Genomic DNA, 25,503 nt, shown 5'->3' on the forward strand with positions numbered 1-25,503 from the left:
AAAACTGAGGAGGAAGAAGAAAGGATCAACGAGCAGACGAGTGCTAATGAAGAGAGGAAGGTGAACGAGAGGACAGAGAGCTGTTTATATCAGAGGTGGGAAGATGAAAGTAAATAGTCTTTACGGCCCTGGAGGACAACAACATGTCTTCATGGAGGACAACACATTGACCATCTACTGTCCTTCAATCCATTGCTGGGGAGATCAGATGTGGAAACAGGAAAGACGTCCATCGACCGCACCGTCCACCACAGTCCTTCAAACGTCCACTGTCCATCACAGCCCTTCAAATGTCCACTGTCCACCACAGTCCTTCAAACGTCCACCGTCCAGCACAGTCCTTCAAATGTCCACTGTCCATCACAGCCCTTCAAATGTCCACTGTCCACCACAGTCCTTCAAACATCCACTGTCCACCACAGTCCTTCAAATGTCCACCATCCAGCACAACGCTTCAAACGTCCACCATCCACCACAGTCCTTCAAACATCCACTGTCCACCACAGTCCTTCAAACATCCACTGTCCGCCACAGTCCTTCAAACATCCACTGTCCACCACAGTCCTTCAAATGTCCACCATCCACCACAGTCCTTCAAACATCCACCGTCCATCACAGTCCTTCAAACATCCACCGTCCATCACAGTCCTTCAAACATCCACTGTCCATCACAGTCCTTCAAACATCCACTGTCCACCACAGTCCTTCAAATGTCCACCATCCAGCACAACGCTTCAAATGTCCACCATCCAGCACAACGCTTCAAACGTCCACCATCCACCACAGTCCTTCAAACATCCACCATCCACCACAGTCCTTCAAACATCCACTGTCCACCACAGTCCTTCAAACATCCACTGTCCGCCACAGTCCTTCAAACATCCACTGTCCACCACAGTCCTTCAAATGTCCACCATCCACCACAGTCCTTCAAACATCCACTGTCCATCACAGTCCTTCAAACATCCACTGTCCATCACAGTCCTTCAAACATCCACTGTCCATCACAGTCCTTCAAACGTCCACTGTACACCACAGTCCTTCAAACGTCCACCGTCCAGCACAGTCCTTCAAATGTCCACTGTCCATCACAGCCCTTCAAATGTCCACTGTCCACCACAGTCCTTCAAACATCCACTGTCCACCACAGTCCTTCAAACGTCCACCGTCCACCACAGTCCTTCAAACATCCACTGTCCACCACAGTCCTTCAAACATCCACTGTCCACCACAGTCCTTCAAACGTCCACTGTCCACCACAGTCCTTCAAATGTCCACCGTCCAGCACAGTCCTTCAAATGTCCACTGTCCACCACAGTCCTTCAAATGTCCACCATCCAGCACAACGCTTCAAATGTCCACCATCCACCACAGTCCTTCAAACATCCACTGTCCACCACAGTCCTTCAAATGTCCACCATCCATCACAGTCCTTCAAACATCCACTGTCCGCCACAGTCCTTCAAACATCCACTGTCCACCACAGTCCTTCAAACGTCCACTGTCCACCACAACTAGAACCTTCAGTCATAAACATTTCATAAACCATTTCACCTCGTGATCATGCTGCGCGTAGTGTTTCTGTGTGTTGTTGTGTGTTGTGTGAACTGTCAGTAACAGTGTTGCAGTTAATTACTTAATTTAAAGCCCTACGATGCCTCCATTGTTGTTAAATTTATTACATATATTTTTTTGTTGTAAAAATTATTACATACGTAGTGTAGCGATCCTGCAGTATTGTTCTTGTTATAATGTTTAAGTTCTGTGATTTCTGACTGTCTGTGAAAGCAAGGGGGCGGGGTGAGGTGAGGAAGAGAGAGTCCTGTGTGTTTAGGGGGTATGAGTGAGGAGCAGAGGAAGAACTGAGAACTGTCAGACAAGTTAACTGTCATTGTTGTTGTTTTGGCGAAGTTATGGCCGACAGTAACTATTACGGTTCATGTAATAAAAGAAAGGTTTGTGAACAACTCCTTGTTATCCTTTTAATGTCTGGTCAGACACCACAGTATGTTTATGAGTGTAGAAAGTGTTTAAGAGCATAGAAAGTGTTTATAAGAGTATGGAAAAGGTTTATACGAATGTGGGAAGGGTTCATAAAGGTTTATTGAGTTCTGGGGACCAAAACTCTTATGGAATAACAAAGTTCTGGTGCTCTGCAGCATTTTGAAGGTTAAACCTGTTCAGACTTGGTTTAAGGATCAAGGTTTAAGGTTACAGTTCTGATTAGGGACTGGTTTACGTGTGTTCAACTGACTGGTACCTGAAGAAGTCCCCAAATCTTTAACAGACATGTTGGTCATAAATTCATCTTGGACGGAAGAACAAATCAGATTCAAACGTAGAACCTAGATTTCCTCCAGGGGAGTTTTATCGAGAGATGATGCAGCTGTGTGATTATTCTGGTTTAGCTGAAACAACAAAGGAGAGAACTCTTCCATTTTTCTCTTCCAGCTAGTTTACAGGTTTATGGAAACATGCTGTAGGGATGTATCCTGTGAACTCTGCTCTGTTTATTTCTGTGACATCAGGATCAGGTTTCAACATCAACAAGAGACAAATATCTGTCCCGACTGTCAACAACCAGCTACAGTGTTCCTAAACTTAAAGGACATGAGATGAGACAGAAGCTCAAGAAATAAAAAAGCCACATCTGAAAGTCTTCTCACATCTGAACCTCTGAAAGTCATAGAACACTTCAGTACTGTGACTGAAAGTAAAGAAGTGACTGACCGTTGTTGGCTCGCAGCACTCTGGCCGAGATCCCATTGATTCCCACAGGATGATGAACTCCAGCTCCGTCAACAGCTCCGGCCTCTCCCGGCTGCTTCAGCAGCTCCGTCAGAGTCCTGGAGGAACCAAGAACAACATTTACACACTTCAGCCATTGGAGAGGTGACAAACACATCCTCTGACAAACAAGCCTGGATCTATGGAGAGATGAAATATCAACTTTCATTATTTAAACATCCAGACAGACTTCATCATCTCAGCAGATTCATCAAAACACAAGTTAAACAGTGTTCACACTTAAAGAGAAGCAGCAGAACAGAGGAACAAACAGATAAGACTGGGACTGTTCTTCAGCTGAGAGCGTCTGTCATTCACAGAAACAGCTTCCTCCCTCCATCTTTTATTTTTTGATGCCTTTGAACAAGTTCTGATGCAAAACTCAAAACTGGAGCAAGGAAGGTCACCCCCACATCTGGAAACGCAGAGTTAACTCTTCACTGAAACATCTGGAAACACATAATTTGCCTTCCAACAGTTTTCTTTTAAAATATCAATAACAGTCCATCCAGTCCTCCTCCTCTACCTCCTCCTCTACCTCCTCCTCTCAGTCCAATCCAATCCTTCTTCTCGTCTCATTAATATCAGTCTACTTCTAGTCATCCCTCTACTTCCAGTCATCCCTCCATCCCTCTACTTCCAGTCATCCCTCCATCTGGAGAACTTGTTGTTCCTCTTCCTCTTTTCTTTATTTTTATTGTTATGAGGCTTTTATCTTTGTGTATCTCCTCCTCCACCCTTCGTCTTTCTTCTCTCTCTTTGTTGTATCTGGTTTTTCTCTCAGCATCTCACCTCTTGGCCAACTTTCTATTTTTTCTTCCTGCTGCTTCCCCCCTCATTTCTCCCCCTCCTAGAGAAGAGTGTCACATAAACTATCCCAACTCCCAGTGTTAGTACTTTGAAAATGAACACGAGTGATACAAGGATGCCAGATCTGAATAAATCTTTTAGTTCACTGATTCACTGAACCAAACCACTTCAGACTCGAAGCCTAAAGACCCCACTATCAGACCCCACTATCATCCTCAGACCTAAAGATCCCACTATCAGACCCCACTATCATCCTCAGACCTAAAGACCTCACTGTCAGACCCCACTATCATCCCAAGACCTAAAGACCTCACTGTCAGACCCCACTATCATCCTCAGACCTAAAGACCCCACTATCAGACCCCACTATCATCCTCAGACCTAAAGATCCCACTATCAGACCCCACTATCATCCTCAGACCTAAAGACCTCACTGTCAGACCCCACTATCATCCCAAGACCTAAAGACCTCACTGTCAGACCCCACTATCATCCTCAGACCTAAAGACCCCACTATCAGACCCCACTATCATCCTCAGACCTAAAGATCCCACTATCAGACCCCACTATCATCCCAAGACCTAAAGACCTCACTGTCAGACCCCACTATCATCCTCAGACCTAAAGACCCCACTATCAGACCCCACTATCATCCTCAGACCTAAAGACCCCACTATCAGACCCCACTATCATCCTCAGACCTAAAGACCCCACTATCAGACCCCACTATCATCCCAAGACCTAAAGACCCACTATCATACCCCACTATCATCCCAAGACCTAAAGACCTTACTGTCAGACCCCACTATCATATTCTTCACCCCCACACCTGGAAACAGAGATCTGACGTGAGCTGAACAAGCGTGGTATAGGAAGGATTCAGCCGTGAACATCCACATAGGACTGATTCCTCAGAGAAACGTCTACAGGTGATCTTACCTATGCAGAGTTAACCAATCAGGTGAAGTTCTGACCAGAATGCAGAGATGTGTTCTTCATTCAGCTGACGAGGTGGAATGTGACAGAATTTAATTTGCAAACATTAAAGAAACGCTGTGTTTGGCTTGGAGGGAAACATGGAGTCAAACCCTCACGGTCTCGTCCTGGTTGTGTAACTAAATGTGAACCATTGTTCTGGATCGTTTGAAGCTAAAAATAAAGTGAGAAAAATACCCCAGGGTCACATAATAAGACACACACACACACACACACACACACACACACCCATATTGCCCTGGGGGTAAAACACTGAATCACTCTCCACTGTCACAGCAGGTTAGTTTACATTACAAGGCCCCCTGCAGATTGTCCAGGGGCCCGACAGGGGCCGACACACACCAATACACACACACACACACCATCACACACACACAGCTGTTTCCTACCTACTGTGGAGTCTACAGGGAGTTAATTGATGCTACAGAATGACTCACCCCTCAATTCCCATGAGTGCTAATTTAGAGAGGTTAGTGTGTGTTTGCGTGTGTTAGTGTGTGTGTTAGCGTGTGTTAGTGTGTGTGTGCTTTTAAAAGCAGCCAGGTGAGGAAGTCTTCCATTGTGTGTTAATGTGTGTTAGTGTGTGTGTTAGTGAGGTGAGGAAGTCTTCCAGTGTGTGACCATGTTAACTCTACTGAGGGTTAGAGTCTGAGGTGAGAGAGTTAGAATAAGATTTATTAGTTGTGTTCATAATTTACAGCTGCAGCTCCTATTTATCTGCACATCTATTTATCTCAGTATCCACATTTTAAATAGATAGAGGGATTAATAGATAGAGGGATAAATAGATAGAGGGATTAATAGATAGAGGGATAAATAGAAGAATAAATAGATAGAGGGATTAATAGATAGAGGGATAAATAGATAGAGGGATTAATAGATAGAGGGATTAATAGATAGAGGGATTAATAGATAGAGGGATTAATAGAAGGATAAATAGATAGAGGGATTAATAGATAGAAGGATAAATAGAAGGATAAATAGATAGAGGGATAAATAGATAGAGGGATTAATAGATAGAGGGATTAATAGAAGGATAAATAGATAGAGGGATAAATAGATAGAAGGATAAATAGAAGGATAAATAGATAGAGGGATAAATAGATAGAGGGATTAATAGATAGAGGGATTAATAGAAGGATAAATAGATAGAGGGATTAATAGATAGAGGGATAAATAGATAGAGGGATTAATAGATAGAGGGATAAATATATAGAGGGATTAATAGATAGAGGGATTAATAGATAGAAGGATAAATAGAAGGATAAATAGATAGAGGGATAAATAGATAGAGGGATTAATAGATAGAAGGATAAATAGAAGGATAAATAGATAGAAGGATAAATAGATAGAGGGATAAATAGATAGAGGGATAAATAGATAGAAGGATAAATAGATAGAAGGATAAATAGATAGAGGGATTAATAGATAGAGGGATAAATAGATAGAAGGATAAATAGAAGGATAAATAGATAGAGGGATAAATAGATAGAGGGATTAATAGATAGAGGGATTAATAGATAGAAGGATAAATAGATAGAGGGATTAATAGATAGAGGGATTAATAGATAGAAGGATAAATAGATAGAAGGATAAATAGATAGAGGGATTAATAGATAGAAGGATAAATAGATAGAGGGATTAATAGATAGAGGGATTAATAGAAGAATAAATAGATAGACGGATAAATAGATAGAAGGATAAATAGATAGAGGGATTAATAGATAGAGGGATAAATAGATAGAGGGATTAATAGATAGAGGGATTAATAGATAGAAGGATTAATAAATAGAAGGATAAATAGATAGAAGGATAAATAGAAGGATAAATAGATAGAGGGATTAATAGATAGAGAGATTAATAGATAGAAGGATTAATAGAAGGATAAATAGATAGAGGGATTAATAGATAGAGGGATTAATAGATAGAAGGATAAATAGATAGAGGGATTAATAGATAGAGGGATAAATAGAAGGATAAATAGATAGAGGGATTAATAGATAGAGGGATAAATAGATAGAAGGATAAATAGATAGAAGGATAAATAGAAGGATAAATAGATAGAAGGATAAATAGATAGAGGGATAAATAGATAGAGGGATTAATAGATAGAGGGATTAATAGATAGAAGGATAAATAGATAGAAGGATAAATAGATAGAGGGATTAATAGATAGAAGGATAAATAGATAGAAGGATAAATAGATAGAGGGATAAATAGATAGAGGGATTAATAGATAGAAGGATAAATAGATAGAAGGATAAATAGATAGAAGGATAAATAGATAGAGGGATTAATAGATAGAAGGATAAATAGATAGAAGGATAAATAGATAGAGGGATTAATAGATAGAAGGATAAATAGATAGAAGGATAAATAGATAGAGGGATTAATAGATAGAGGGATTAATAGAAGGATAAATAGATAGAGGGATTAATAGATAGAGGGATTAATAGATAGAAGGATAAATAGATAGAAGGATAAATAGATAGAGGGATTAATAGATAGAGGGATTAATAGATAGAAGGATAAATAGATAGAGGGATTAATAGATAGAGGGATTAATAGATAGAAGGATTAATAGATAGAGGGATTAATAGATAGAGGGATTAATAGATAGAAGGATAAATAGATAGAGGGATTAATAGATAGAGGGATTAATAGAAGGATAAATAGATAGAAGGATAAATAGATAGAGGGATTAATAGATAGAGGGATAAATAGATAGAAGGATAAATAGATAGAGGGATTAATATTCCCTTTCTGTTTTAGGACTAGGTGAGACAATCCCTTAATGAATCTGTATACCTGAGGCATGAGTTGTACAGGGTGGTGGGGTGGTGGGGAGGTGGGGGAGGGATGATAGTGGGATAACTGGATACTGGGATGAATAGCTATGATATAAATGGATACTGTAGAGGCTCAAATGGTGGCATGTGCCCTAACGGGGGGGTCTCATACCACAGCCCTTCTGACACATAAACACACTCAGAGATACGCTGCCAGATAGTGCACCCTGGCAGGCTGGGTACAGAGCCTGGATCCCAGCCTGCTATTCTCCTATTAGAGCTGACAGCTGCCAAATAATGTCCCCTGGCGAGGCTGAGTGTCGACCATGCCAGGGCCTGTTTGTGTTCATGTACTGTACAGAGTTTCATTCTGAATCTGTGAGTTTGCAGATATGTGTTCAGCTCCCTGACCACATTCAACACAACAACACATTCAAAATAATTCTAGCTGACAGCATGGCAGAAATAATTATTTAATGTTCACACATGGACGTCTCATTATCCGATTACACACCTCTCAGCTGCAGCTCTGTCATTACTGATGGTTTATATATGTTTATATGTGTTTACATAGATCTGATTACCACAGAGACCCTAACCCTCAAGGTCTCCTCATCCAGTACGTTACAGGCTCTCTGTCTACTTCTGTAAGACAGGCAACTTGTTGTAATCCTGTGGTCTTTTGTATAGCAGTCATTTGTAAAATGTTTTTTTAAAAAGGTGCTGAGGTTACCTTCCCTCTAGGGAGCGATGTGTTGCTACGGTGACTTTCTTTATTAGACGTCAAAATGAGCTGGAAACTAGTTTCTTAAAGACGTTTCAAGCTTCGTGAACCTTGATCTGAACTGAAGAAGCTTTTGGACCATCAATGAAACATCTTGAAGGAACTCTACACATCTGTTGTTTTATGGATACACTGACCTGGATGACAGAACCATTTCATGTTGGACTCATATTCAGGTAATCAAAGAGTAAAGAACTACTCTGTAGAAAACTAGAAACTAATAACTAACACAACAGGATGAGAAGAAGTTGGTGGTGGATAAATTACCTTTGTTATGGCAGAAGCTGGCAGAGGTCTTGGACTAAAGACAAACCCTAGCTGCTCTTCAAAGGTTGCTTCAGCCTTCACTATTTGATCGACTTCCTGTCCTTCAACATGACCAAGGGTAACATCCCATAACAGAACTCTTCTTCTTCCTTTCCTATTGGACTCAGGCCAGACTGACTCTCTAGCACATCTGGTGGTACTAAGTGGTACTACAAGATAAGAAGGACCAGCCGGTTCCCTGAGACATCAAATTTATTTTGGCCAATATTCACACATAGAAAGAATTCATTCTCTGCATTTAACCCCAATTTAACTGTTACTACACACAAGCATCAGATTAGAGGTTAGATGTAGAGGACCACTATATCTCAGCAACACATCAGACAGACAGCTTTGACACAACGTCTTACAGTAGCTCTTATAGCTTTACATTCCTCTGTCTGTTAACATTTCATAAATGTTCCCTTTACACTGAGAAACTGCAGCATCAAACCTCGACTAAAACTCATGACCTCATGGTTCCACTCTGTTTTTATGAGTTTCTGCCATGAAACATGAACCCTTGACTGCTGTGTCACTCCGCTCCTGGTTCAAGACTTGAGAGTGTTTTTTAGTCCTGGTTCTAGATTTATGGTTCAGTCAGATAAACTCTGTTTATTCCTAATGTTATTTTATTGATGCTTCAGTTCTTACACATGTGTTTTAGTAACTTTATTGTTATTGTTAGAGATGATAAATTTATTTAACGTCCTCTCATAGTCAGCGCCATTGTGCTGGAAGCTGCATGAAGCCGTCGCTGGCAGGATCTCAGAGCTGAGGCTGTGGTGTTGCTAAAGATGATGTCATAGAAAATACCATATGTCAACCTCTGAGTCACCGCCTGCACTCATTATTTTGGGCCATCTTTATTTTAGAAACAAAACACACACACACACACACACACAGATTCATCCTCCTCAAGGGATTTGTTCTCAGACATTCATCGGTGTGACGCACACATAACCCACGCATGAATACACCTCCACACATGCACGCACACGTTCGTCAGCAGAATATCTATCAGACAAGTGTCCCAGCATCATCCATCACAATAACATCCAGTGGCTCTGTCACATCTGTATTACTGTCTGCACAGGTTCAACATTGATCCATTACAGGTCCCCATCAGAGGTCTCCATCAGATTCAGTAGAACACCACAGGTCTCCACCTGCAAGATGCTTTATTTCATTAATATTTACACGTCTCCATAAAGCTACATTTATACTGACGATAGTTTGTAGTTATTTTATCCTTGAGACAAGAATCATTTAAGACAAGGTTAAACCTCCATCCTCATCTGGTCATCCATGTCTCCATGTCCACTAGACACCAACTGTCGTCTGACGTCCCAGGCTCTGGTTGCCTAGGTAACCCACATATGAACGTGTCTAGTGGGTGGGGCTATCATTATGGAGGATCTTGTGGTAGGAACCAAAGCACTGAACGGTGTTCCCTTAAGGTCAGTAAGGGAAGAGGGACATACAGCAGTTAACATGCTATACAGTGATAGCATAGAATGGCACGACTAGTAATACAGAAGACATTAGAGGACAAGAGCTCTGTGGGAGAGAAAAGAAATGAGAGGATAGGAGCTTGGTATGAGAGAGAAGAGAGAAGAGGACATGTGCTCAGTGCATCGTCCCCCAGCAGCCTAGGCCTATAGCAGCATAACTAAGGGATGGTTCAGTCCAGCTCTAATTATAAGTTTGATCAAAAAGGGAAGTCTTAAGCCTGACCTTAAAAATAGAGAGGGTGTCTGCCTCCTGAACCCAAACTGGGATATGATCTGCCTTGCTAATTTCTGTCAATGCTCGTGCTGCAGCATTTTTAAAGAGTATTTGAAGAGCCAGACAGTAATGAATGACTTTAATCCAGCCTGGAAGACACAACCAGTTTTTCAGCATCACTCTGAGACAGACTGTTCCTAATTTTGACGATATTACGCAGGTGAAAGAAGGCAGTCCTGGTTACTTGCTTTATGTTTATCTTGCTGTTCTCTTCTCTCTTTCTTCTGTCTGTACCCGGCTGGCCTTAGGCAGATGGGTCCCTCCATATGAGCTGGGTTCTGCTCAAGGTTTCTTCCTGTTAAAGGGGAGTTTTTCCTGCCACCGTTGCCTTCAGGCTTGCTCTGGGGGTTTCAGGCTGGGTTTTTGTAAAGCGTCTTGAGACGATTTGTATTGTTATTGATGCTATATAAATAAAATTGAATTGAATTGAATTGAATTAAAGGACATATCCTCATCAAATATAACACCAAGGTTTTTCACAGCAGTACTGGAGGCCAAGGTAATGCCATCCAAAGAAACCGCGTGATTAGATAATGAATCTCTGAGATGCTTAGGACCGAATACAATAACTTCTGTTTTGTCTGAGTTTAAGAGTAGGAAATTACAGGTCATCCAAGCCTTTATGTCTTTAAGGCATGCTTGGAGTTTAACCAGCTGATTAGTTTCATCTGGTTTCATGGATAAATATAGCTGGGTGTCGTCTGCATAGAGATGTTTATGCCGTCTTTTCTAATAATATTTCCTAAGGGAAACATGTATAAAATGAAGAGGATTGGTCCTAGCACAGAACCCTGAGGAACTCCGTAACTTACTTCTGTATAAATAGAAAAATCATTGTTGACATGAACAAACTGGAATCTGTCAGACAGATCAAACAGACCATTCCTGTTTAAATGGTCACACATCTGATTAGCAACAACTTCTTCTAGACTTTTAGAAATAAAAGGAAGGTTGGAGATTGGTCTATAGTTGGCTAAACATCTGGATCTAGAGTGGCTTTTTTGAGTAAGGGCTTAATTACAGCAATCTTAAAGACTGAGGCACATATCCTGTTAATAAAGATAAATGTATCTGGTTCAATATGGAGGTGTTAATTAATGGAAAAACTTCTTTGAGCAATTTAGTTGGGATTGGATCTAGAAGACAGGTTGATGGTTTAGATGCTGTAATTGTTGAAGAGAGCTCAAGAAGATCTACTGGGGAGAAGGATTCCAGATATTGATAAGGTCGTACAAAAGTTTCTAATGTCACTGTACTTACATCTTTGACAGCTGTTGGAAGGATGCCTTGAATGTTTTCTCTAATGCCGACAATTTTATTAGTAAAGAAGCTCATGAAGTCATTACTACTGAGGGCTAAAGGAATAGATGGCTCAACAGAGCTGTGGCTCTTTGTCAGCCTGGCTACAGAGCTGAAAAGAAATCTGGGGTTGTTCTTGTTTTCTTCTATTAATGATGAATAATATGCTGTTCTAATACTACTGAGAGCTTTTTATAAGTTGTTAAACTATCTTTCCAGGCTATGTGAGCTTCTTCAGAATTAGTGGAATGACAGATTCTTTCCATCTTTCGGACTGTCTGCTTTGAACTGATCAGCTGTGACTTATACCAGGGAGCTAGCCTCCTCCCATTCATCACCTTCTTTATCAGAGGAGCAACTAAGTTTAGAGTTGAACTAAGCGATGCTGCAGTGCCATCGACAAAATAATCTATTAGTGCAGGAGTTAAATTGTGGTTGCTGTCGTCCACATCATTGATACATGGCACTGAGGTAAATAAAGAAGGAATTAATTCTTTATATCTAGTTACAGCATCATCAGATAAACATCTACTGTAATGAAATGTCTCTTCAGTTCCTGTGTTATCTGTTACTGTAAATTCAAAAGTTATAAGGAAGTGATCAGACAGAAGAGGGTTATGAGTAAATACTGTTAAACCTTCAGTTTCTATGTTAGGACAAGATCTAAGGTGTGATTAAAACTGTGAGTTGATCTGTTTACATTCTGAGAAAAGCCAATTGAATCTAATAATGATGTAAATGAGGAGCTAAGGCTGTCACTGACAACATCAACATGGATGTTAAAGTCACCTACTATAATGACTTTATCTGTTCTAAGAACTAAATCACATAAAAACTCAGAATAAGGAGCAGGTAGACGATACACCACAACAATAATAATAGTTTTTTGTGTTCTACCTGTGGTTCTAGGGATGTGATAATTATTATGACTGGGTGGCGTAGACTCATTTAAACTAACATGTTCATCATCCCGTAGCCACGTTTCAGTCAAACTAAATAGATCAATCTGATGATCAGTTATCAGATCATTCACTAAAAGAGATTTAGACCAAAGGGATCTGACATTTAAAAGACCACATTTAATTTTCCTATTCTTCTGTTCTAACAATGATTTTTGTATTGATCAACGGCTCCCATTGGTCCAGATCAGGTCATCCATCATTCATCCATCCATCCATCCATCATCCATCCATCCCTCCACTCCTCCATCCTCCATCCTCCATCCTCCATCCCCCATCCATCCCCATCCATCCATCATCCATCCATCCATCCGTCCGTCCCTCCATCCCTCCACCCATCATCTCTCTGTCCATCTCTCCCTCCTCCATCCCTCTATCTATCCATCCATCCATCCATCCCCCATCCATCCCTCCATCCCTCCATCCCTCCACCCTTCCATCCATCTCTCCATCCATCCATCCCTCCAGGTCTTTGCTCCACCTGTCCTGTAGATGTGTCATGGTGGTGGCAGCATTGATGAATCAGCCCCAGTACCCAGTGGCAGATGTAGTAAATTATGGTGTGTGAACTACTGTGTGAAGTGACCTTGGATTAGAACCCCAGGCAGCGACACATGGTGCTGGAACGAGTGCTGCTGTTGCAGAGAGTGAGACACCAACGATTCAAAGACCAGACCTGTCTGATCTGAACAGTTTGGATGCAGCTCTGTATCTCAAAGAGAGGGAATGTTGGTGGCTGAGGGGCTGTACATCAGCTAGTGTTAGCTACTGTACATCAGCTAGTGTTAAACTACTGTACATCAGCTAGTGTTAAACTACTGTACATCAGCTAGTGTTAGCTACTGTACATCAGCTAGTGTTAAACTACTGTACATCAGCTAGTGTTAGCTACTGTACATCAGCTAGTGTTAGCTACTGTACATCAGCTAGTGTTAAACTACTGTACATCAGCTAGTGTTAGCTACTGTACATCAGCTAGTGTTAAACTACTGTACATCAGCTAGTGTTAGCTACTGTACATCAGCTAGTGTTAGCTACTGTACATCAGCTAGTGTTAAACTACTGTACATCAGCTAGTGTTAAACTACTGTACATCAGCTAGTGTAAACTACTGTAGCCTACATCAGCTAGTGTTAAACTACTGTACATCAGCTAGTGTTAGCTACTGTACATCAGCTAGTGTTAAACTACTGTACATCAGCTAGTGTTAAACTACTGTACATCAGCTAGTGTAAACTACTGTACATCAGCTAGTGTTAAACTACTGTACATCAGCTAGTGTTAAACTACTGTACATCAGCTAGTGTAAACTACTGTACATCAGCTAGTGTTAAACTACTGTAGCCTACATCAGCTAGTGTTAAACTACTGTACATCAGCTAGTGTTAGCTACTGTACATCAGCTAGTGTTAAACTACTGTACATCAGCTAGTGTTAGCTACTGTACATCAGCTAGTGTTAAACTACTGTACATCAGCTAGTGTTAGCTACTGTACATCAGCTAGTGTTAGCTACTGCACATCAGCTAGTGTTAGCTACTGTACATCAGCTAGTGTTAAACTACTGTACATCAGCTAGCGTTAAACTACTGTACATCAGCTAGTGTTAGCTACTGCACATCAGCTAGTGTAAGCTACTGTACATCAGCTAGCGTTAAACTACTGTACATCAGCTAGTGTAAGCTACTGTACATCCGCTAGTGTTAGCTACTGTACACCAGCTAGTGTTAAACTACTGTACATCAGCTAATGTTAGCTACTGTACATCAGCTAGTGTTAAACTACTGTACATCAGCTAGTGTTAGCTACTGTACATCAGCTAGTGTTAGCTACTGTACATCAGCTAGTGTTAAACTACTGTACATCAGCTAGTGTTAGCTACTGTACATCAGCTAGTGTTAGCTACTGTACATCAGCTAGTGTTAAACTACTGTACATCAGCTAGCGTTAAACTACTGTACATCAGCTAGTGTTAGCTACTGTACATCAGCTAGTGTTAAACTACTGTACATCAGCTAGTGTTAGCTACTGCACATCAGCTAGTGTAAGCTACTGTACATCAGCTAGCGTTAAACTACTGTACATCAGCTAGTGTAAGCTACTGTACATCCGCTAGTGTTAGCTACTGTACACCAGCTAGTGTTAAACTACTGTACATCAGCTAGCGTTAAACTACTGTACATCAGCTAGTGTTAAACTACTGTACATCAGCTAATGTTAGCTACTGTACATCAGCTAGTGTAAGCTACTGTACATCAGCTAGTGTTAGCTACTGTACATCAGCTAGTGTTAAACTACTGTACATCCGCTAGTGTTAAACTACTGCACATCAGCTAGTGTTAAACTACTGTACATCAGCTAGTGTAAGCTACTGTACATCAGCTAGTGTAAGCTACTGTACATCAGCTAGTGTTAAACTACTGTACATCAGCTAGTGTAAGCTACTGTACATCAGCTAGTGTTAGCTACTGTACATCAGCTAGCGTTAAACTACTGTACATCAGCTAGTGTAAGCTACTGTACATCAGCTAGTGTTAAACTACTGTACATCAGCTAGTGTAAGCTACTGTACATCAGCTAGTGTTAAACTACTGTACATCAGCTAGTGTAAGCTACTGTACATCAGCTAGCGTTAAACTACTGTACATCAGCTAGCGTTAGCTACTGTACATCAGCTTGGAAGTTTACTGTGCTGACCAGCAGGGAGGAGACACTGGGGTAGAGCAGGATTTCATTGGATTACATTTCTCACGTGGAATCCCTTAGGATTCCTTCTGAGGAACAAGAATGCTAGAATCTGATTCAATGTGGTTCAATACAACCACAAGACAACAAGAAGATTTAAAAAGTGTATGACTACTGTTACTCTTCTGTCCGTCACCATGTTAAGCCCCTCCCACATGATCTGATTGGCCCAGCAGATCTTTGATGGATCAGAATCGGTTCCCAACAGAGAGACTCCAGATGAACTTTCCTGAGCAGGGCACATTGTTCTGTCTTTCAGGTCACAGTTAGTCTTCATGTTACAAACCCTTTCTTTCTTTTTCTGAAAGGTCAGACTTTGACCTGTTTCTTCAGGTGAACAGCCCATTGAGATGTAGACGTGTATACTCGTCTGTTTGTTCTTCTCCTGTTTCTCTGCTACATAAATGACTGATTACACTAATGGAAGTGTTCATGAATGTCAATGGCAGCTGACAAACAGCCTCATCTCAGAGGGATGGAAACTTTCAGTTCTTTCTTTTGATGAAAGACCAACTAATTAATCTTGGATTAATTCCTCTTCCTGTTTGTCTTTTTACTATCGATCTATCTCTGACCTCCATCGCCTCATCCCTCTCTTTCCCTCACTTACTTCCCGTCCATCCTTCTCTCCTCGTCTCTGCCTCCTATCCTCTGTTTTCACTTCGGTCTCTTCCTCTCTTCCTCCCTGTTATGTGTTCTGTTTAGCTGCGCTTAGCTTCACCTGTCAGCTCAGATCAGATCTGTGGAGCAGCAACATGACAAACTGTCCTCTGATTCACTTGTAGCATCGTCTCAGAGCCCCCCCTGCCTCTAATTGCTTATAGCCCTGTGTAATGCCCACCATGGCTTCATATCACCCAGCACTCTCACACACAAGTCTGTCTTCTGAAGCCATGGCCTGCAGTTGCTCTACTGTCCAGTGGAGGCTCCACCACCAGTCAGTCCCATAGACCTCCATGTTAAATCAACATCTTCTGTTTATTTATCCTTCATGATGAATGTTTCTAGAACTCACCTGTTTAAATTAGATCAAGTTCTGAAAAATCATGGGGCATGGCCTCTTTGATTGACATGTTTCTGGCTGTCTTTAGCTTCAGCTGAAATATATATATATACATACACATATATATATATATATGTGTGTATGTATGTATATATGTATGTATAGTGATGTATAGGCTTAGATGGTGTGATGTGCTGTGTTTGTGTCCTGAGGCCTCCGAGGCTCAGAGGTCATTCTCTGCTGTGGGCTGATGTCAGTGAAGTCATGTTTATGTAACTGTTGTGTCTTAAAGCTGAAACTTCACATGTTCACCTCATTTAAATCATCCTCTCAGACACGGTGTCATTCCTGCTGCTGAGCTGCTTCATGTTTTCATTCCTTTAATCATTCATGTCTGCTTTGTCTTTAACAACAGTCTTAGGCCTCGTCCACACGTACGAAAACGATCTTTTCCCTCTCCGTTTTCCCTGGCATCGTTTCAAGAATATCTGCGTCCACACAGATCCGTTTCAACACGACTGAAAACGTTACTTCATATTCCAGGCCTATAGGTGGCGCTGTTTCAGTTTCAGAAATTCACTAAAAACGGAGAGGAAGAGGCGGAGCATGCGCATAAAGCTTGAGCGCTGTTTACAAATCGACTTTAGAAGAAACCAAACTCAAGGAGAAATGATATTTTGCCCTGGTAACCCTAATAGGCTCAATATCGTCTCCAGCAGGAACACGAGCATGTAGTCCGCCATTGTTGTTGATGTTGTTATGAGATGTCTCGCGGGATATAAGAGGTGGAAAGCTGCTCGGGGGGTGTGGCGATGAAATCATCGAAACGCACTTCTCTGTTTTCGCCGTCCACACAAAAATGCAAGAGGTGCGTTTGCGAATTTTTCCCCCCCGGGACCCGGTTTCAGAAAAGTGCGTTTTAGGGCAATGCGTTTACAGGATTCGTGTGGACGATCGGCCAAAACGATGCAAAACATCTGCGTTTAGACCAAAAAGCGTCTCCGTGTGGACGGCCCCTCAGATGATTCCTGTCTCATGTTCTATAGATTTTTATGAATAAATCCTCCTCTCAGGACCATGAATGTCTGTAGAGAGTGGTTTATCTGAACAAACACTCCCGTGGTCCTCATGAAGACACCAAATCATTTATTTATACTCGCGTATTTGTGTTTCTCTTTGTCTTTCTGATGAACTTTAAGTTTGTTCTGATCTGTGTCCTGTGGTGAACCGGATACAGCTGATGGGTTCCAGCCCAAAATATTAGATCAATATTTAGCTCAGTAGTTTGTCCAACACTATCATGACACATAATGCAGTCTAAGCTACACCACACCGTTACAGACAACCTCCACACCTCCTCACATCTGGAAACTAGGAGGACAGTTAATGATGTCATGTAGTCAGTGATGAGGATGGAGCTTCCAGCTAAAGTAAAAACCAGCAGAATGATCCTAAACCACACAAAATAAAAGTGATCAAATGAGTGTGGATGTGACAACACTGTGAGCAGCTGAATGTCAGTGGACGATGGACTGAGATATAAGTGTATGTGCAGGTTCACGTCAGGTTCACATGTTCAGAGTCAGGTGGTGACTGTGCAGATCTCTGTGGAAGGTTTGAGAAAGTGTCTTTTAAAGCGTCCCACAGAGCTAGAGACACCAGAGAGACAAGGCAATAGGATCAGACAGGTCAGTGAACTGGAGACGGGACAAAGAAAAGACAGTTCAGTTTACATGAGACCACTGAATGTCTTTGCACAGTCCAAGGATTCCTGCTGCAACCTTTATAGTTAACGTCACATGGAGCTGTTCAATAAAATACAAATGAGCTGTTTGGCAGATGTTTGTCTGTGGACAATAAAGGTTAGTGTTCACCATGACTTCCCTCATCCAGCCATCCTCCTCCACCTCTAGATTTATGGCTTTTGTTTGGACTGGAGGACGGAGGAGAGGAAACATGTGGCTGGAATATAAATGTCTCTACATGTTTCACACTGACAAACACAAACAGAGGAAACAAACGACTGAATACAGGAGGAGAAAAGAAAAGACGCATGCATCTTGTTTGGTGTTCATACTGTTCAGATCTAAAACCAATAAAACGACTCTGACTGGAGGAATCCAGATAAAGCCACAGCAAACTGCCATCTCTCTATAGGCACTACTAATAAATACTAAATCATCTTTATCTGTTCAGCCTCTACCGTCCTCTCTTCCTCTCTCCATCCATCTCTCTTTTCTTTCAGCTCTGTCAAGCTTGCTGTTTGTGTTTCTGTCTGTTACGTAACGGTGTTTCTGTTCCTCCAGTGACGACCAGTGGAGCTGATTGATGCTGAAACTCTGCCTTCATCTGAATCTAACGCTGATATCTCAGGAGGAGGAGGAAGATGCTGACAGAGTCCTGACATCCAGGTACAGTGACAGAGAGAGTGTTGCTATGGAGACGTTTATGACTGGATGAGGTGTGAAAGTTCTGGTGGTAACCTTTACTAATCATCTAGTAATAGATGGTGAGGAGTTTCCAGGAGGGACAGAAACATGGAGGTTGGAAAACAATGTGAACCAAGATGGAATCAATGTGGACAGAGACGATGGAGACGTGGAGACATCTTGGTCGTCTTCTAAGACTCTACACATTCAGGACTGGACATGGAGGAGGAGACACTACTACTTGTTCTCATCCTCCTTCTCATCCTTCTTCTTCTATTCTATTTCCAGTAGATGTGATGTTCCACAGCAGCAGAACCTCGTTGTTAATAAAGTTCTATAACGATCAATGTTTTACACTTCTGTATCTGATCAGGTCTGATTAAAATCATCAGAACTAAAGGAGGAGAGAAGATGAAGAAGAGGAGTGTGACAGAGATATTTTGACCATCATGTCTGTAGAGACGTCCTCCATTCACTCTGTCTGACGAAGGACAAGACATCAAACTCGTTCTTCTTCCTCCTTCTGTCTTTCCCTCCTTCTCTCATTCATTCCTTTTTCATCCTTTCCTCTATCTGTCTTTCTTTCTTATTTACCTCCTCCCCCCGTCTCTCCCTCTCTCCCTCTCTCTCAGTGTTTGTGGTGATCTCTCGTCCATCCTCGGCGTTGCGTCATGCTGACATTGTAATGTTGTAACAGCATCAGTATAATTAGAAAGCTCTGATCGATCCCTCCTTCATCTCCTGCCAAATATTACTCTGTGTGTGTTCATCCAGGTTTTATTTCTGACTTCACTCTGGACTCCAACAGTATTTCTCTGCATTATTTTTGTTGCTATCTGTCGTTGAGTTAAAGGTGAAATCAGAAACTACTTGAACACATTTAGAGACATTTGTTTATCACTGAGAAGAGTGTCCTGTTGGACAGACGGTCCCTGAACACATCACCATGTGTTTAAACTGCAGCCTGCTCTGATTGATTTTCTCTGCACTCATTGTTCCTGAGAGCAAACAGCAGCTTCAACATTCACAACCACGAAGAGATGGACGAAGATAAAGTCGTAAAGTAAAAACTAAAACAACTCTCAGTGAATGCAACAGTGAAAGAGTCCTCGCAGCAAAAACTGATCAATCAATAACCACTGATCAATAACTCATAGTCAATAAATCCAGTTTGACTTTGATTGGATGAGCAGCGCTGACGTTAACCTGGACTGAACCAGGTGAATTGATTCTGACGACAGGTGAGAGAAACATGATGGTTTCTGTCAGTCAATGATGAATTGATCTTATCTAAACCAACGTTTCACATCTGCTCTCAAGGCTGACGATGAACAGTTGATGATGAACAGCTGATGGTGAACAGCTGATGGTGAACAGCTGATGGTGAACAGCTGATGATGAACAGCTGCTGGTGAACGCCTGACGATGAACAGCTGATGATGAACAGCTGATGGTGAACAGCTGATGGTGAACAGCTGATGATGAACAGCTGATGGTGAACAGCTGTTGATGAACCGCTGATGGTGAACAGCTGATGATGAACAGCTGATGGTGAACAGCTGATGATGAACCGCTGATGGTGAACAGCTGATGATGAACAGCTGATGATGAACAGCTGATGGTGAACAGCTGATGATGAACAGCTGATGGTGAACAGCTGATGATGAACCGCTGATGGTGAACAGCTGATGATGAACAGCTGATGGTGAACAGCTGATGATGAACCGCTGATGGTGAACAGCTGATGATGAACAGCTGATGGTGAACAGCTGATGATGAACAGCTGATGGTGAACAGCTGATGATGAACAGCTGATGGTGAACAGCTGATGATGAACAGCTGATGGTAAACAGCTGATGATGAACAGCTGATGGTAAACAGCTGATGATGAACGCCTGACGATGAACAGCTGACGGTGAACAGCTGATGGTGAACAGCTGATGATGAACAGCTGATGGTGAACAGCTGACGGTGAACAGCTGATGGTGAACAGCTGACGGTGAACAGCTGACGGTAAACAGCTGATGATGAACCGCTGATGGTGAACAGCTGATGGTGAACGCCTGACGATGAACAGCTGATGGTGAACGCCTGACGGTGAACAGCTGATGGTGAACAGCTGATGGTGAACGCCTGATGATGAACAGCTGATGGTGAACAGCTGATGATGAACAGCTGATGGTGAACAGCTGATGGTGAACGCCTGACGATGAACAGCTGATGGTGAACAGCTGATGGTGAACGCCTGATGATGAACAGCTGATGGTGAACAGCTGATGATGAACAGCTGATGGTGAACGCCTGACGATGAACAGCTGACGGTGAACAGCTGATGGTGAACAGCTGATGATGAACAGCTGATGGTGAACAGCTGATGGTGAACAGCAACCAGTATCGGCAAACAGCTGTTGATGAACAGCTGATGATAAACAGTCGATGATGAACAGCTGACAATGGACAGCTAATGAAGAACAGCTAATTTCTTTGCAGATGACTTTGGCCTTGAGGTGTTTCAGGAGCAGACTAGGAAGGATCAGTAAGTGTCGGCTATAATGAAAAGTGACGGAACAACAGAATATTCAAAGCCTTTCTCTGATAAAAGGAACGATCCCTCCTGGTGGATTTGACTGCACTTTGGAGCATTAACGTTTGTTTCTGATTCACTTTCTTCTGTTTTCTTTTGACACTTTGTATCAAAGGCTAAATATAACAGCAGCTGTGACACAAACTCAGAAGTGTTTAATTGATGGGAAATGTTAGTGCAGCCAAACATTAAAGAAATCAGAAAGAAGTGAACTGATGAAGAGGAGGGTTAGATCCACAGTGTGTCATACAGTCTCTGAGTCGTTCACACATTAGTAGAAGAACTGATGAATAGTTGACAAAACACTAACTAAAAGAGAAACGCTCCAACAAGACCAGCTGTGTTCATTAGTCTGGTCGTCCATGTCTCTGTAGAGGACAGTTGGTGTCTAGTGGATGTCCTCTGGTTGCCTATGTAACCCTCATGTGAACATGTGTAGTGGACGGAACTATCATCACGGACGATCTGGTGACAGGAACCAAAGTGGTGAATGGCTGTTTCCTTCAGGTCAGCTTCTGGGGAACTGTGTTTGAGTCACATGCCAATCAACTGGATCAGTGGCATGAAGCTTAGTGGGGCACTGTATGATGACAGCACCATCCCCAGAGGAAGAGGAGAAGAGGAGGAGGAAGAGGAAGAGGAGACGTACAAACTACTGAGGACTATTTAGAGTTGCTGTAATACATCATTATTTCACTTTGATTTTGAGGTGTCAGCTCTGTGGGTTGACCAACTTCATACCCTTCAAACCATGTATCAGCATCCTTTCATTACAACACATTACCCCCCCCCCCCCCCACCATCCTCTGTTGGCTGATCTCCAGTCAGATACAGTCGATGTCCCAGTCATCCACAGATCCTCTCTCTCCCCCTCTCTCTCTGGTCAATCTCTAATCAATGAGAAACGTTTTCACCGAAACAGAGACAACACGACACAACTGCAGCATCATGACAACACCCACCCACCCACCCACCCAGATTATGACCTCTTCACAGGTTCTGTGTAGATGGTTTAAAAATAAGAGTAGAAATGAAATCAGTGCTGTTTCCTCCTCTGGAAGAAACATTTATTGTTGAAATAAGTGTCTGATTCTTGGTGAGCACAAATCCTCAGGACTCAGGAATGTTTGATGAAGAAGAACCAGGAGGAAGCTACGACTTCACCAACATCTGTAGCATGGAGACATCTCCATGGAATCAACAAGGTTCATCTCATATTATCAAAGGACACCAGAATGCTAGCTTAGCTTAGCTTAGCTTAGCTTAGCTTAGCTTAGCTAAGCTTAGCTTAGCTTAGCATAGCATGGCTTAGCTTAATTGAGCTTAGCTTAGAATGGAGAGGGGGAAACAGAGCTAGCTGCCTGACTAATCAAGTTAACCTTTGTGCTAAGCTAACAGCTGCTAGCTGAAGCTATTAGTGCGTCACTGACTCTCGTAAAAAGTTCCCTAAAAGTGAAATGTTTCTGTGAGTCTTTAATTAAAATTAGACATCCATTTAGTTCAACATTAATCCTCAGTCACGCCTTCATCACTGACATTATCCTCATCATCACTCTAAATGACAGCTTCACGTTCAACCCCCCCACCCCCCACCCCCCCACTCCCCACCCCAGGTCCCTACCTGGAGTTGGTCATGTCCGCCTGTCCTCCCTGACTCTTCTCCAGCCCCAGCTTGGTGAAAATCCCGACCAGCACCATGATGGCCACCACTCCACAGATAATGTAAACGATCATGTGGGTCCGGTCCCGGTCCGGTTCCTCCTGCACCTCTGTGACTGGCACCGCCGGCTGCCCGGTGTTAGCCCAGACGGGCGTGTCGTAGTTGGAGCAGGATGTCTGGTCCAGGCTGTGGATCTTGAACTGGCAGCAGAAGCGGTAGAAGCAGGATCCGCAGCAGAACAGGTAGATCCCTACGTTACAGTTGAAAGGGGGGTCCCACTGGCCCATCACGTCGTAGTAACCCCAGCACCGGTTCCCAACACTTGGAGCCGTTTGGTCCTCGGCCTCTGGTGTGGGCGTGGCCAGCGCCGCCTCAGGTAACACTGAGGGCTCTGTGGTCTCGTTGTTGGAGACTTGGGCAAAAGCCTGACCCGAGGGCCGAGGGATGAGTCCGCCCAGGGAACTGAGTGCCAGGAGAACGGCCAACGAGAAGCTCAGTGAGAGCGGATTCTTGGAGGTGGCCATCTTGGACGGGGCTGATGTGTAACAGTTACTGAGCGACTTAAAGCTCCCAGGTTCAAGAGACAAGGACGAAGGAGTTAAAGATCCTTCCTGGTTTCAAACTGCATCTAAAGACTGAGGGAGTTTTAAAGTTGTCATCAAGAGGCAGAAGAGGAAAGAAAGAATCAGTGAGTCCTCTGACATGAACACAGTGACTGCATCAGCTGTCACTGAGCACACAGCTGAGGAGGCTGCAGATGAATCCAGGTCTGTTCAGGAGGACGAGTTACTTCCTTCTGTCATCTCCAGCAGTGGTGAGGAGACTCATGTTCCTGACTGGATTCAACTCTGATAACAAGCGGTGAAGTCCAGAGATGGCGTTCGGAGTTTAACTCTGTCCTCTAGCTCCTATCATCCCGCAGCTCGCAGCACTGCCGCTCAGACAAAGCTTTTTTATTCTGGTAGTGGGCATCTTTTCAGTCTGTGGTCAACGTTACTCCCTCTCTGAGAGGCTCTAGCCTTCCTGAAATATGTCAAATGTTCAGCTTTTATTTTGTATAGTGGGATTAGCTCCTTCCTGTCTCCAGCCAACAGGTAACAGCAGCTGCTCAACTCAACATTTCTCCTGAACACAGTCGAGACGAGCTTCCCCCATTCCCCCGGTGATAGGACTCATTCAGAGTCTACTCTCTTTGAGCTCCTGTTACTGAAACCCCTCCTCTCTGACAGACTCAGGACACCAGCAGGGTCCTCTGTCAGCTCAGTGCTGCCCTACGAGGGCTGAGACCAGAGAGGGGAGGGCTGCTGCTGTAAAAAACACAAAGGTGCTGGAAGGACTTGGAGGAGTGTCCCAGATAACGGAGCTTGATTTTATTTCCCTCTCTCCTCTCTTTGTGTCTTACCTCGGCCCCAGCGGGGGGGGGGGGTATGAGCGGGGGTCAGAGCCTGTGGAACAACACCACAGAGACAAGTGGAGATGCGACAGGCGAGCGGCCGTGAGGCACGGAGCGCTTCCAAAAATATCCTGTTTTCAAAAGAAGCCTGTTTGGATTCGCAGGACTGCAGCAGAGGCTCTGATTGGTGATTTTAGATTTCCATTTGCATCAATTAATTTTTTGTCTCTTTTCCTCCACTGAGCAGAAAATGGACAAAAACGTCTCAGAGGATTAATATGCAACAGCTTTGATGCTGCACATTAGCTCCAGCTTTTGTCTTTCAGTGGATTCTCTGTGAGTTCAGTCCTTGTCCGGCTGCAGCTTCTTTGAAAACAGGCATAATTTGATATATATGTATATGTATAGGGAGTTTTATATATATATATCATATGTATGTGTTTTTCACTGGTGCTCTGCTTGTGATGCTCCAGACTGAAGCAGTGAGATGTTGTTGTTGTTGCTCCGTCAGTATTCCTTTCTTTCCTCGGATCACAGCGTCTGTTTCCGTCCACCGCTGAAGCTGCTGCTGCTGTTCTCTGCCAGGACTGGGTGACAATATCTCCCTCTTCTCTCTCTCTCTCTCTCTCTCTCTTTCTCCTCCCCTCCCTCTCTTCCCCTCCCCTCCCTCTCTCCCCTCCCCTTCCTCTCTCTGCTGCTGACTCTCTCTTTCACTCTCCTCCCTCATTATATGTCACTGACACTTTCTTCTCCCGGCTTCGTCCTCTGTTTGTGTTTGAACCGTTTCTGTTGCCGTTTCCTTGCGCCATCGTTTCTGTAGCTTTTAACTCATCCTCCATCTTTTGTGTTCATGTGCATGCGTGCTCATGAACATGCACACAGTGCAGAGTGATCATGTGCATGCGTGCTCTCAGCGTGTGATTCATGTCTGTGCCTGCGAGTGATTGCTGCACTAATACCTCAGAACATCCTGGTCTTTGTGAGCATGTCTGGAACATGTGTGGCACTGCAGTCTATTAGGGCTGATTTAGGATAAACAGAGAGGAAGAGGGGGAGAAGAGGGAGGAGAGGAAGAGGGGGAGAAGAGGGAGGAGAGGAAGAGGGGGAGAAGAGAAGAGAAGAGGGGGCTTGACAAGGAGGAGGGAAAGAGGAGAGGAATTATTGCAGGGAAG

At 43.0% G+C, this 25,503-nt stretch overlaps 1 protein-coding gene across 1 annotated transcript; it reads right to left on the reverse strand.

Annotated features, from left to right (window-relative positions):
• Nucleotides 1–2,695: 2,695 nt before the first annotated feature.
• LOC311506753 (protein shisa-8-like) lies at nt 2,696–23,462 on the reverse strand (the record flags this gene model as incomplete). Its single annotated transcript, XM_084570819.1, has 2 exons — nt 2,696–2,846; nt 22,900–23,462. The coding sequence occupies 2 exons, from the start codon at nt 23,460–23,462 to the stop codon at nt 2,696–2,698; spliced, it is 714 nt and encodes a 237-aa protein (XP_084426945.1).
• Between the last annotated feature and the right edge of the window lie 2,041 nt (nt 23,463–25,503).

Source organism: Chelon labrosus (assembly GCF_963514085.1).
Source record: "Chelon labrosus genome assembly, chromosome: 21".
Classification (NCBI taxonomy): domain Eukaryota; kingdom Metazoa; phylum Chordata; class Actinopteri; order Mugiliformes; family Mugilidae; genus Chelon; species Chelon labrosus.